We start from the raw sequence: 15,323 nt of genomic DNA, 5'->3' as shown, positions 1-15,323 counted from the left end.
AGGCGGGAAAAGGGAAGATGGAAATGCCCCTAATGATACACAATCATCAGTTTTAGATGGGACTTGCGTGTCTCCTTCGAATAAGCCAAGGAGCGTCGACCGGATGGTAGGACCGCGGGAGGTGGCATCTGCTATGCTGTTTTGGCATCTTCCTAGTACTTGGCTAGTACACAAACCATTTCCCAAGTACAAAACAGGCATTGCAGTACAACCATTCCCCCCACTACCATGCTCCAACAATTTTAATTTCAGGGCCATCAAGCCCTTGGCTAAGGCTAAGTTTATATAACTTATTTGCACAATCATGACGAAGGAATCCGAGCACAACACAAACAACCCCACCATTTGGAATAGAAAGGAATGAATCCAAACCCTAATTGGGAATCAATTAAAAAGGTTTCTCAACAAGAAATAGGATGTCAAGTAAAACATATCACTAAAAGGGCCTCTGCAACACATTGAAATGACATGAATATTATTGGAAGAATATTTAATTGTGGTAATAATCAAATGTCTCTGCTTGCCCTTTCCTAAAAAGTAACTTATGAAAGCAACAAAAATGGATTTGAGCATCTGCTCTTCCTTCATGAGTTCTGTTGTAAGCTCTACCTCTGAATTTAAATACAAAACCGCCAACCTCTACTTCTTGGCCTGCTCATACTCTGCCTCAGGGGTTTGGTCACTACTAGTACTGCCCTCAGACCCTCCGGAGGCTGCCCCACCAGAGCCTCCTGACATATGTTGTCCAATCTTTGAAACTGCCTTGTTTGCAGCATCAAGCTTTGCCTTGATCTCATCTATATTCTCCTTCTGCATGGCATCTCTCAGATCAGCCACAGCAGTCTCAATCTCTTTTGCGACCTCAGCTGGAATCTTGTCTCTGTACTCATCCAAGCTCTTCTCAATACTGTATATGGTCGTGTCTGCACTGTTTCTAATGTCAATCAATGCTTTCCTCTCCTGATCTCTCTGAGCATGCAACTCAGCCTCCTTAACCATCTTTTCGATCTCGTCATCTGAGAGGCCTCCAGATGACCGAATAGTTATCTGCTGTTCTTTACCAGTTGACTTGTCCTTGGCAGACACAGTAACAATCCCATTGGCATCAATATCAAATGTAACTTCAATTTGTGGCATGCCCCTAGGAGCAGGTGGGATGCCAACGAGCTCAAACTCACCCAAGAGCTTATTGTCAGTTGCCATTTCCCGCTCACCCTGGAGTACTTTAACCCCAACCTGAGTCTGGTTGTCAGCTGCTGTAGAGAAAACCTGAGACCATGATTTCAACTCCATCAATATTCAAATAAATATATATCAGCACAAGAGAGAACCGGCACTGAATTTATCAAGCACACTCAACATGTTTACCTTCTAAGCAGAGCAGGTCAAAAGCCACTAATTCCATTCATTGATTGGCACAAAACCAGGTCATGGCCATCCTAGTAATTCAGCTAATATCTCAAAAAAGAAAAATGGAATTCGAGCTATTTAGTCACCAAATTTCCCCCATGCAGGCATAGTGAAAAGTATGTGACGGCTGAGTTTAACACAATTAATTCTAGAACTTCATATGCTACAACTACAAGTAATATATTCTAGCATTTTAAAATGTGAGGCCACCAAGTATTGTTATACTACATGTACTTTAATACAACAGCGTGTAATGATAGATAACATAAACATTCAATTGAATGACATTAGAATATTAATTCTTTACTTCTAGAGAGTCAAGTATATCTTCAGGTCAACTCTGAAAAAATTGCAACCAAGCTACCACAAGTTGCTCTCATTTCTCAGCATCTAGAAAATGCATGCGATGACAGATTCTACTTATATAAACTAGCCTATATGAATATCTAGTTTCTATGACTAGTTGAAAGCAAATTCAGAATTTACATTCCAGACAGAAAACTAACCTGTGACTTCTTTGTAGGAATAGTCGTATTTCTGTTGATCAGCCTGGTGAAAATACCACCAAGAGTCTCAATACCAAGTGAAAGTGGAGTTACATCCAACAAAAGCAACTCCTTAACATCCCCACGAAGGATACCACCTTGAATGGCAGCTCCCATTGCAACAGCCTCATCAGGGTTAACACCCTTGCTTGGACTCTTGCCAAAGATCTCTGCTACCACTTCTTGTACCTTAGGAACACGGGTCATCCCTCCAACAAGAAGAACTTCATCAACCTCCTTGACTGATATACCTGCATCCTTCAAACAACTCTTGCATGGATTTCTTGTTCTCTCAATCAATTTGTCCACCAAAGCCTCAAACTTTGACCTGGTTAGGGTGATATTTAAATGTTTTGCACCAGAAGCATCAGCAGTTATGAATGGCAGGTTGATATCAGTCTGGGATGTTGATGAGAGTTCTATTTTTGCCTTTTCAGCCGCTTCTCGGAGCCTCTGTAGAGCAAGCCTGTCCTTTGTAAGGTCAATTCCTTCAGTTCTCTTGAACTCGCTCACCAAGAACTCTAACAGAGCATTGTCAAAGTCCTCCCCTCCCAAAAAGGTGTCTCCATTTGTTGCTTTAACCTGACACAGATACAGTTAATCAATTGACTTGCCCATGGAAAGAAGAATAATATCACATTGATCAACAATAGATCGCTACCTCAAACACGCCATTAGATATTTCCAAAATAGAAACATCAAAAGTTCCACCTCCAAGATCAAAAACAGCAATGAGACCTTCCTTGTTATTTAACCCATAGGAAAGAGCAGCAGCAGTTGGTTCATTAATAATCCTTTGCACATCCAAACCTGCTATCCTCCCAGCATCCTTAGTTGCTTGTCTTTGTGCGTCATTAAAGTAAGCTGGAACTGTAATAACAGCTTTAGACACAGTTTTCCCAAGGTAAGCTTCTGCAGTTTCTTTCATCTTGGTAAGTACAAATGCCCCAATCTGGCTAGGGGAATACTGCTGCCCATTAGCTTCCACCCAAGCATCTCCATTGGGAGCTCTGACTATCTTAAATGGCACCATCTTCATTTCTTTCTGTGTCTGAGGGTCATCAAATCGCCTCCCAATCAGACGTTTAGTTCCAAAGAGAGTGTTTGTTGGGTTGGTCACGGCCTGGCGTTTAGCTGGGGTTCCAACAATGAGCTCCCCTTTCTGATTTATGGCAACCACTGATGGCGTAGTCCGAGCTCCTTCTGAATTCTCAATCACCTTAGCATTCTGAAAAATAATCAACACAGTAATCAGAGAAAATTCATGGAAAGCAACTGAGACATTTTTCTTTGAAAGAAATAGAGAACAAATAAACCAATTAAATTAAAGCCCAAAAAAACACACTGACCTTCCCCTCCATAACTGAAACACATGAATTGGTGGTACCCAAATCAATACCAATAACATCATTCCCAGCAGGCTTTGAGCTGCATCAAATAGATATACATTAGCAAAACCAGAGACATTTATGCATATGGTGATATTGGGTTGGGGGCAATTACCTGAATGGTCTTATATAACTTGCCCATTTCTGAACCGCAGGGGATGTAGACACCGATGTCTTTGCATTGCCAGTCAACTGCAACATAGATAGCCCAAGTTTCAATATATATGATAATATTATATGATCAAACAGTCCATACAAGAAAACATCATAACCAAGTCCCTACAACCAGTAAAACTTCATTAGATTGAGCAACAGATGAAATGAGATAGGTGCAGACTATGGAAAAGTTACCATGCATTAAAAAGAATAAAATCAAATTAAAACCCAAAAATTAATGCATATAGGTAAAAAAAAAAAAAAGAGAGAGAGAGAGAGAGAGAGAGAAAGAAAAGAAAGGATGAAAAAAAGGCATTAAGGACATTATCAAATCCATATGCTTAAACTACTAAAAAAATTGATTTAGTTTCAAAGAAACACAAAAGATAGTCAATTTATTTATGTAATTTTTCTAGTTATCTTATTATTGTTTTTCTTTTTCACTTTTAATATGGAACTGAACCTGAAATCTACCCCATCCCCAATTAAACCCCAATCCCTAACCCTTTGCCACTTGAGCCAGGACACTAGGGCCTGATGACAGATACTACAATTGATAATCACTGAAGTGCAAGGGATTCCAGTTGTCAAATGTCACTACAAATAAATTACAACAAACTAGCAATACTTGCACTTAACATGATTTCAAATAGAAAAAAAGTTCATTTATTTCAAATTGTTAAGGAAGACATAAGAAGAGAGGTAACAGCACAGTTAATCCAAAAAATCCACGAAAATCCCAATAATAATCTGAGACAAAACATTAGAAAAGGTAAATAAATAGAATGGATGGAAACCACACATGTTATTATTGAAAACACAAACCTGACATAGCCTCACCCAACCAGCTAACCTGGTTAAAATAAAACAGTTGAGGTGTGGACTTGCACTAGATATGTGGGTTAACCCAATAAAAATGATGATCTGGACTTGCCCGTGGTCTGGAAAGGTTAGAGAAGGGCTTAAAATACAACAGGAGATCAGAGCCTCTCTTTTCCTGTCTCACGGGGGCCCAGTTTAATTGCTAAGGAACTATGGGACAACAAAAAGAAATGACAATATTTTAATATTTCTAGTATTTTTATCATTGAAGGAACAGCAAACAGAAATGGAAAATGGAAACTCCACTCAACTAAGCCTATTACAACTACCCTGCTTAGATTACTTTAGACGTTCATACGTTTCTTATAGGAATCAAAACAACGGAGAGCAAACACGAGGCAAGATTTTCACTTTCCTTTCCCCCATTTTCACCACAACAGCCACAGAAAGCAAAAATCCTACTGAGCTCCCTTGATATCAATTTCCCAGGTTTCACAAAACATGCGTATAGAACACGAGATTCAAATATTCATTTTCTTTACATTTTCCATGTTTCATGGAAAAACACATAAAAATGAACAAACAAGACTCTTAGATCATCATCAGCATAATCAAACGAACAACAATATAATCCTTAAATCAATGAATGACAACTACCCCAATCACAATAAGGAAAGAGAAAGCTTACAGATCTGTAAGCCGCTAGAGAAGAGGACTGAAGATCACGACGCTTCAAACACCTAAGAAGCACCGAAGTGGCCATGATCGATATTCCTGAGAGAAGCAACAACAGATCTTTAGGGTTTTACGTTAGGGTTTTGGCCTTTATAGGGAGAGAAAGACCAATTGAGACGTGAGGGTTTTACCTGAAACGAATTGGGCTTTCAGATTCGTAGGTTCTAGAAAATCCAGCAGCAAGGCCCAATCGAATTTCTTTCTTTTTTCTGGCTAGAATGTCAGATAGAGCCCTATATTTTTGGGGAATTACGATATGATGTGTGGGTTGTTGGATGGTGTGACGAGGGTAAAATCGTAAAATAGGATGCATTTAGGCTTCTTGGGGTATAAGTTAAGGGGCGATATTTGACTTATAAGAGAGTGTTTGGGCTTTGCTATAGGACTGTACAAAGCAGAGCCCATTGGCTTGAAAGTAATTAGAAATTCAAGAACGTGCAAACCAGATATTGACAAGTGTCAAGTCACTGACCGCTAGTATATTACTTTTTTAGCCCTTTACACAAAATTATTTTTCCCGGGTGCCCCTGTGCTGTGGTGTATTTCCATTTTTTGCGCTACTAGAATTGGACAATTCCTAATAAGCCCCTTTTCCCCATATTCAGATGGATGTTCGGTAACCAGCGCGACATTCAATTTTATGATGGAAGAGATAAGAAGATGACGTGCCATACAATTATGGATTATTCGAATACTAGGAGAAGTTTTTTATTTGAGGTAATTCGAGTTGTAAATTATTTATATTTTGAATATTTGATTAAATACAAAAAAAAAAAATTAAAATTATCATCCAATTTGAATTTAAACTATTCACTAAATTGGAGCCAAAAATTGAGATGACATTGAATTGAGTACTTTTGAAATTCAACCCAATTCGGGATCAAATTAAATATTTCTAAATCAGGGTTAAAAAGTGTACAAAATTCTTGTTCCCTCCTATAGAGGGCACAGATGTGTAGAGTTTTGGACTTCAAAGTTGATCACAGAACTACAAGTTTCATTTCTGAATGATAAAACAGCTGATAATACACAGCTAGTGATGCTTCACTGCTCCTCTGATTTAGTCTCCTGTTCTGTTTTAATGCCTCGTTCCAAGTATTCCTCTTCGATCGTTTCGTTGAGGATGAAGAGCCTCTGGATAACCACAGGTTCAGTCATCTGCCTCGCTTCTCTAATGTCGGTTTCTTCTTTATTTAGATGGTAAGCATCAAGCATGATCTTGATCCATTTATGTAGTTCCTTTGGAGTACTGCTCCACCATAGAGAAAGACAATCAACTTACAATGTAGGAAAAGATTTTATTGTAACCTGCAGAAGAAATAAAGCTCTCTTACGTGTATAAAGCATTGGGATCCTTGGCTTCACGGTCATCTCCAGGGGAGAAAGCACTAGCCAATGCTGAGAATCGCTCTTCAGGATCTGTGATGTTCAACAAATGCTTGAGTAGCTTTATTTCTTTTGGTGCAATGCTTCTGAGACTGCTCTTTGTGGCTTTGTACAGATGATACATGATGTCTTTGACCTGCAATTAAATGTTTAAGATCAGAAGAGGATGACAATTAAAAAGCCAAAGTTCCAGTTGCACAAATTTAGGCTTTGGAAGAAGATTGGGAATTTATATCTCTAAATGGCTGAACTCAAGTATTTTCATATGTTTCAAATGCCTGTATAAATCAAATTTGTAATTCAACCTGTACCTTTACATTTAACCAAAATGATAAAAGATAAATACAAATCTCAATTTTGAGGACAGGAAAGTACACAGCTTGATGATCCTAGGCAAAGGGAATGCTAGCATGACTTGGTCCACAATGCAATGGAAGATTCTCCAATGAAAGCAGGTGTTGACCCTTATACAATTACACTGTAATCTGTCAAATAGATGTGCACAAAGTTGTATTATTTTATAGGGGCATTCATCTGTCTCCTGAAAATGAGTTAGTCCATTGTGGTTTACAAGCTTTTTAGTGAGTGAGGATGACATTTGAAATGAGTACGTACAACAGAAACATAGTTAACTTTCAAAATGTACGATAGCAATCCTACTACATGAGGAATTGAGAAGAGAATGAATAGATTTGTCAAGCTAGTGACCTTTTTCATTTTTTATGAAAAAACCTAATTAGTTTGAATCTGCATGTTAGATTTTGTCACTTTGCTTCTGCATCTTCAGAAGCCAGATTAGAAAGATTTAGTTAAAAGATGAATCATTAGAGTCCATCAAAGGAGAACATGAGTAACACGAGTTTCCCATCCTTACCTCATTCTTCATGGTAGTGGACTCCTTTGCTGCAGACCAGGCACTATTTATCAACAGGATCAATGAAGAATCAAGTTCCTTTGCCTTGGCAAGGCTCTTAATCTTTTCACATGCCACATCTATTGAAGGAGAGTTGAGGATATCATCAAATTTAGCCTGGGCAACATCTAAAGTTTCCACAATCTCCAGTGTGTTATCGTACGCAGAGACTGCAGACAAGCATCTAGCTCCAAGCCTGGCCATCGCTGCCCATACAAATTGTACAATCATGTAAGATAGCCAGATCTGGAGTAAGCTATACGTTTATTTGCATTTTTTTTTTTTTGGCTTTTGAAAGCATCCTGACTAAGCATCAGAGAAGGCCTATCGTAGAAGGTTATTGAAATTATATATCATTGTGATCTTTTTTTATTACAAAAAAAATTTGTCATTATAAACATTTTCAAGTGCCAGGATATGAATCATTAACAGAATAAGTATAATATGTAAAAGAAAAAACAGAGGGAGAAAGAAATTGAGAGAAAACTAGTCAAACAGAATATTAGAGGGAATTTTGTTAAAAATGGACTAGAGGGGTGAAGTATTGATGATATGTATGAAATGTGTAGATGAATAAAAGAGGGGGAAATTTTGACATGATGATGCATAAAAAACACAGATGCCAAGCTAAATAATACTAAAGCTCTTTTCTTAAATGAGTATGGAGTGGAAAATTTAAACTTTCTCACCAGCAACTCTAAAAGTATCCCTAAGGGCAAAATTGAATGCATTCTGATGCTATAAATTAATGTAAGTTGGGGTCCATATCCATTTAAAAATGGATAATCCAAAAAAGGATGTACATTTCTTTGTGAATCATCGGACATGATTTAATGAATCTAGTGAAAATTAAGAAACTAAGTTTTTTCCAGTGTCAAAAGCATGAGGATCATAAAATTCCAAATTAATTTTTGCCTAGCTACTCAACAAATATCAGGCAGATTTCATACATCCTCTCATCCCATACAAATTGGTTGTTCATATCGAATAAACTAGTTTGACATTACATGGAATTGAATGAGTCTACTGTTTCAATAGGATTTGAATTAAATTTAACCTTTTTTTATGAGCATTCAAACCAAAACTTGATGCAATTCTTAGCACCTGCTTAAAACAAAGGGCATTTTACAATCTGCTGATCCCATTTTGCTATTGTTTTAGAGAAGCAGTGTGTTTGAACAACAACATAATGGAGTAAGTCAATTTGCATCAGTCATCCAAACAACCTTAAAATGATTGACCATCATAGTACCTACTTGCATATATGAGTATGAGGGCCAACAATTTTTCATTAATCTTTTTCCTTTCGAAATAAATAAATGAATAAAGCATCCATATTAAGTCTCTATTTGGATCGTGGAGTGTAAATAATAAGGAGAAAAAGTAGGAAGGAATCTAAAATCTCTTGTTGTGTTTATCGCGGAAAATACAAAAGAAAATCAAATATAACAAAAATTATTTAGAAATGTATATACCATGAAATTCTTCATTCTTATATAGGAGAGAAAAGAAGAAAAACAAATTTGAAGAAGCATGTGAAAATTTTTTATTAGGTTTACATATATGTTTTATTCTCCTTCACTTTTCTCTTTCTTTCTATTTTTTCCCCTTTGTTTTCATATATTCTCTCAAACTTTCCAAGATCCAAATGGAGCCCAAAATTATTTACCACAAAATGCTTTCTAAAATCAACAAAATTTTCACAGAATGTGACATACTGTCCTATTATTTGTATCAAAATGGTCAGGCAATCTCACTATGCATACAGTTTAGAATAATTTATCCATCCTCATTTATCAAACCAATCCAAAATCAAAATGGTTGTATAAAATGCACAATATATTACCATCACGATCCTCCAAACTGTCATAGGTTTCTGAAAGTAAAGATAGGTGACGAAAAAACTCTCCAGTGAAGTCCTTGCGCCGCCTCACAACAATTGCATTAACATCCATTGGGCTGCTCTGAACCTCCTTTAGAAGCTCAGTATGTCTTTCCATTTCATCATCAATCTGCAATGCTCACTCCTGATCAAACAGAAGAAGAAAATCTCTAAACCCAAAAAAGGTATCTATGTTCAATCACAATGCTCTCTTTGGTTGTTAACGGAACAAAGGGAATAAAAGAATTAACATAAAACATTGGATCATAGATTTCATTATCAGGGAAAAAATGAAAACCTCCACTAATGAGTCAAGAGATCCCAATATAACTATTTTCTAAGTAGACAAGAGTCTTTCATTTTGCCAAAACTAAAAGAACAAAAAACATAAGATTCGATATATTAATTTATTTTGTTTTCCCCTAGTTCTCTATGCAACAAAATATATCTTAAACATAAATATTTGAACAAAAAGAAAAAAAATGAGACCATAGTTACCTTCTTCACTTTTCTCCCTAACTCGATCAATTTTTTCTTAATAACTGGATCAGTTTCTGCATAAGCCCGTGTTTGACACCGATTGTAGAAAGCTTCCCTATACTTGTTCCACTCTTCTCTGAACACCAAATACTTCCGCCATTCCTTCAACTTGGGTTTCTCATTCATGAATACATCAATAATCTTATCACAAAATTGGGTGATTGTGTAACCATTGGCCACTTCCACCTCAACTTGCTCTGCTACTTCAGCAGCACCTATACTGTTTGCTGTAGAATCTGAACACCATTCTTTCAGAGACCATGAATAACACAAGCAACAGTACCATAAATGGATACAAAAGGGGCAAACAAACTCAGGCAGTTATCCTTCATTTGAATGCTCAGAAAATAGGGAAAAGGAAGAGAAAAAAATCATTTCTGAATCCTGTGCTTTATGTTATTTCCGATTACAAAAAACAGCATCTCGCACCTCAGTCACACAGTTTTATTAAGCTCGTCAATAAGTAATTGAGCTTTTGTTTTCCAGGGCATCAGGTAACAAAGAATTTTAGCCTCATACATTTGAATCTTTTTTTCGTCCGAGACATTTGTTTCCAGTAACCACACGAAGCTTAAGAAGAATATACAGGAACATTCAAGACAATTAATTATGCTTCATTCAGTTACTGATGTAAGCAAGGAAAACACAAGAAATTGAAGCTCCAGACCTTATATTTTGACTTTCTTACGACCTTCAAAACAACCTCAATACAACAATTTGACTCAAACGCGTCATATTTTCATTTTTTTCCTGGCTTTGAAAACTTCCATTTTCTTTTCCTTTTCTCATCATTCTCAGCAACTACAAGGAGAATCAAAGGGAACGACCTAGGAAACAAAAATTCCCAAAGAAACCAAGCAGTGAAAGAAAATCTACAAAAAGCAAAGCCGGAGAGTAATGCTTACTGGCACGGAAATTGGAGAGTACAGCATCAGAAGTTGCTCTTCCTCTTCTTGTTCTACTGTTTAGTGTGAGGGAATCGGATTGTTTGGAAGGCAGGAAAAGGGGGGGAGATGATATTGAGGGAAGTAGAATAGAAGCTGAGAAGAGGTTTTGGTTCAAGACAGAGGGTTTGGTGGAGTTGCAGAGTAATAGCTTAAACCCTAACAAATTACTCATGATGCCTTTGCCTGGGGCAGAGCACCGACGAGCTTCGCAGGCCAGATTAAATCCAGAGCAAAAACTTCAAATATATGCATACATTATCAACTTCATATCATTCCTAACAATATTTAGAACAATAAAAATATCTCTCAATATATATTCAAACCTCAAAAACATCAAATGATTTTCAATTTATATATATTTATATCCTTTTTTTCCTTCAAAAAAAAATATTTGTCAAAATTTGTAGCTATGAAAATAATTTAAGATTTATGACAAATAAAAATATTCGTTTCTAATCCATGGTAGAAATTTGTAGTTACATCATTTAAAAAACAAAATTTATATAAATTAAAAATTTTAAAATTTTATTCAAAATTCATTAAAGTTTTATTGAAAATATAAATTCCTATTTTACTGTCATAAATTTAAAAATATATTTATAAATAGCATACTTATTCTTTTTAAAGATTGTTTTTTTTCAAATTTCCTTGCAAATCTCTCCTTTCAAGTAATGCGAAATGTTCCCAAAAGGCATAACAAAATTTAGGTCAATAAATAATATATATAAACAATAGGATCAAAGAATAAATAACACGATCAAGTATAAATAATGGGATTAAGATATAAATAAATGAAATCAAGATATGAAACAACAAGCATAAATAACGTGGCTAAGTAAAAAATGAGACTAAAATATAAATGAATTAAATTAAGGTACAAAGTAAATATAATCAAGTATAGAGAATAAAACTAAAATATAAATTAATAAGACCGAAATATAAACGAACAAGTATAAAATAATGAAACCTAAGTACATACGTGACACAACTTGATTGATCACACTTTTTAATAAATAAATAAAAAAACTATTTGGTGTTATATATGTATCCTCCAAATATTGCTACTTAATATGTATGATTTGTAATTTTATTATAATATTAAAATATGTTCATAACTCGTTAGCCAAATATGTTTATTAAAAGTTGCATGAATTATAGTATCACATGTGATGTAGCAATGAGTCTCAAATACTAAAACAAGGACTCTTAGTAAAATTACAAGATGATGATTAAAGTTCTTTTTAATTAATATTTCATAAACTTACTAAGATTTTTGTTTAATTTTATATAATTTTGATGTTATCAACCATATATGGACATATTATGCTTTCTAATTGATACAAGAAAACTTGTGGATGTCAGATAAAGGATCCATTACTTCTATACTATAAGAAAATATTAAAGGTCAAGTCACATAGAAGACTATTTGATTAATTTTGATATTATTTCAAGAATATTTTACAAAACATGTATATTTATACGATTTTTATGAATTTCTAAATTATTTTTTTAAATGATTAAATTATAAGCAATACTGGGGTGTGACTTAGTTGGGTTCAACCTAACTTGATTGACTTGATTTTGAGCAAGTTTGGGCACCCTTTTTATAATTTTGGTTGAGTTTAGAAAAAAAAAAAAAAACCTAAAATGAATTCGGGACATCAAGTAATACAAAAACAAAATCTAAGTATTTAATAATTATATATCATAAATAATTCCTCTTCATACCATCTTATTTAACTATAATATTTTAACTTTAATTACTTTCAAGAATTTAATTAATACTTCGATAGTTTTTTTTCTATAAAAATAGATATATTAACTTCTTATCTATTAAAATGAAATAATTTATCTTATATGAAAATGTATCAAATTATTGTATTAGATCGATGAAAAAGATATTAATGAAAATAATATAAATGGTTTATTTTGTACATAGTAAAATATAAACTTTCACTAACAAACCTCTTTTTGGCTCGATACATTTTATTTTATTTTTTCCTAGTGCAATCCAATTTAATTCAACTCAACCCGAGTTTTGACTTGACTAATTAATGGATGTAACACGCTCAATTTGACCAACCAAAACTTAATTTATACATTTTTCTCTACCCCAACCATAAGTTGATTTTAACCCAAGCATGAGGAACAAAAAAAATGTTTAGATAGATTTGGTTTTGGGCAGAACAAGTTCTGTTATGTTTCGGATAAATGCGATTTATTTTTGCTGTACTATTTGAAAAGCGTTCTCGTGGATCAAACTAGCAATTCCTTACGTCCAGTGCTCTATCTATTGCCATGTAAAGCTCGACCCATCGTTTTTTTCTCCTCCACATTTCTGTGGAACCCAAAATTCTGCCGCCTTAAAAAAACAAAAGAAATGGGTGGTACAAATATTTATGTTATAGGCTTGGAAAGCTACGTCGAGAGTGTTGGCATGCTAAGGATCGGCAGTGACATAGGATTTCTTCAATTTCATGACAAAACAATCCTGGGACTTTGATCAATATTACGATAATTTTAAAAAATTATTCTTAAATTATTGTAATAGAAAAAGTTATTACAAATATATGATAGTTTTTACTGGAGAGAGGGTGAATGGATAATTTTTTTTTTTAACCAAAATTGTCTTTTCAAAAAATGATTTTATTTCTATTTAAAAAATAAATAAAAATTCAAAAAGGAAATCGTCTCTTGAAGAGACGATTTCCCATTAAAAAAATTAATATTTTTTAAAATATTTATTACAAATTATAAAAAAAAAAAAAATTTCCAAAGGAACTTGTCACTTGAAGAGATGAGTTCCCATGAAAAAAAATAATATTTTTTTTTAAAAATCAGAAAAAAAAAAAAAACCTCAAGGGAACTCGTCTTTTAAAAAGACGAGTTCCCATGAAAAAAAATAATATTTTCAAATTAAAAAAAAAAAAAAAAATCCTCAAGGGACGAGTTCCCAAAAAGAGACGAGTTCCCAAATCTCAAATTATAAATATAAAAAAAAAATATCCTCAAGAAGAGACGATTTCCCAAATTTTTTTTTTTAATATAATTTGGGACTTTTTAAAAAAAAATTATTTTTTTTTAATGGGAAATCCTCCCTTTGTCTTTGGAAGAGACGATTTCTCAATTTTTTATTTATTTTATAATTTGAGATTTTTTTTAAAAACAAAATATTAATTTTTTTTTTAAAATATATATTAATTTTTTTATAAAAAAAATATTAATTTCTTTTAATGGGAACTCGTCTCTTAAAGAGACAAGTTCCCTTAAGGATTTTTTTTTTTTTTAATTTGAGATTTTTTTTAAAAAAAATATTATTTTTTTTATGGGAACTCGTCTTTTTAAGATACGAGTTCCCTTGAGGATTTTTTTTTTAATTTAGGATTTTTTTAAAAAGAAATATTATTTTTTTTCAAGGAACTCGTCTCTTCAAGAGACGAGTTCCTTTGAGGATTTTTTTTTTAAAAAAAAAACAATAAATGAAGGCCCGCCGAAATTGGGCCGAATTGTGGCCCAAAATATGGCTTGGTGGGGGTACCACGTGGAGCGCCCTCAAAATTCAAACAAAAAAAACAAAAGAAAAGCCGGGCAACGTCGGAAGCCAAGAGGGGTCTCTTCAAGAGACGAGTTCTCTTGACGAAAAAAAATTAATATTTTTTTTATATATAATTTGGGATTTTTTTTAAAAAAAATATTAATTTTTTTAAGGGAACTCGTTTTTTGAAGAGACTCCCTTTATGATTTTTTATTTATTTATAATTTGAGATTTTTTTTTATGGGAACTCGTCTCTTCAAGAGACGATTTCCCTTGGGTTTTTATTTTTTTTTTATTTTTTATAATTTCTAATAAATGTTAAAAAAAAATATTAATTTTTTTAATGAAAATCGTCTCTTCAAGAGACGATTTCCCTTTTGAATTATTTTTTTTTAAATGAAAATAAAATCGTTTTTGAAAAGACGGTTTTGGTTTAAAAAAAAAAATTATCTGTTCACCCTCTTTCTTAGGTAATAAAAACTATCATATATTTGTAATAATTTTTTCTATTATAATAATTTAAGAATAATTTTTTTAAATTACATTACTGTTGAGAAAAGTCCAACAATCCTGTAAATGACTTTAGATATCGGCTCTGAAACAAGAGAAAGACAAGGGTGGCCATTTCATTTTCAGCTCAATTGCCAATATTTTTCTAACAAAATGATTGTTGAAATCTATATGGAAAGCTATAGCATGAGAAGCAAGCAGACACTGTCCATCCAAACAAATGGTTTAGTAGGGAACCGATGCTAAAATCAAATCAGAGATGAAGAAAACAAGAAGGAATTTCTTCTTTTTCGATCAAAACAACTGGAATCGGATTGTTCAAGGAAGACAGCCTTTTAAACAACTTTGGTAGCCCCTCCTCTCTCTACACCCTCACCAGCTGTATAATTCCTTTTCTCAAATTCTTCCTTCCTTTTAATTCCCCTTCAGACTAGCAGTCGCAAGCTGGGAGACCCAAAAAACAGTAACTAACATCTCCCAGATTTCTCTCTATGTTGTAAACTCTCTCAAAATCCCCATCTCATACTCTTTTTTTTTTTGTACTTCTCTCTCAA

At 33.8% G+C, this 15,323-nt stretch overlaps 2 protein-coding genes across 2 annotated transcripts; both read right to left on the bottom strand.

The window, feature by feature from the left end:
- Nucleotides 1-361: 361 nt before the first annotated feature.
- On the bottom strand, nt 362-5,188 carry LOC100248447 (heat shock 70 kDa protein, mitochondrial). Its single transcript, XM_002272137.5, has 6 exons — nt 5,010-5,188; nt 3,459-3,535; nt 3,305-3,383; nt 2,617-3,183; nt 1,917-2,537; nt 362-1,269 (listed from the first exon to the last, which is right to left on the bottom strand). The coding sequence occupies exons 1-6, from the start codon at nt 5,082-5,084 to the stop codon at nt 640-642; spliced, it is 2,049 nt and encodes a 682-aa protein (XP_002272173.3). The 5' UTR covers nt 5,085-5,188; the 3' UTR covers nt 362-639.
- A 723-nt stretch (nt 5,189-5,911) lies between these two features.
- Nucleotides 5,912-11,055, bottom strand: LOC100854028 (uncharacterized protein At4g37920). Its single transcript, XM_059738592.1, has 6 exons — nt 10,683-11,055; nt 9,736-10,013; nt 9,202-9,367; nt 7,317-7,561; nt 6,391-6,578; nt 5,912-6,305 (listed from the first exon to the last, which is right to left on the bottom strand). Exons 1-6 carry the CDS (start codon nt 10,894-10,896, stop codon nt 6,101-6,103), a joined length of 1,296 nt encoding a protein of 431 aa, XP_059594575.1. The 5' UTR covers nt 10,897-11,055; the 3' UTR covers nt 5,912-6,100.
- Between the last annotated feature and the right edge of the window lie 4,268 nt (nt 11,056-15,323).

The sequence above is a fragment of the Vitis vinifera genome, chromosome 7 (genome assembly GCF_030704535.1).
Source record: "Vitis vinifera cultivar Pinot Noir 40024 chromosome 7, ASM3070453v1".
Lineage (NCBI taxonomy): Eukaryota > Viridiplantae > Streptophyta > Magnoliopsida > Vitales > Vitaceae > Vitis > Vitis vinifera.
This window is presented reverse-complemented; position numbering and strand designations above follow the sequence as displayed.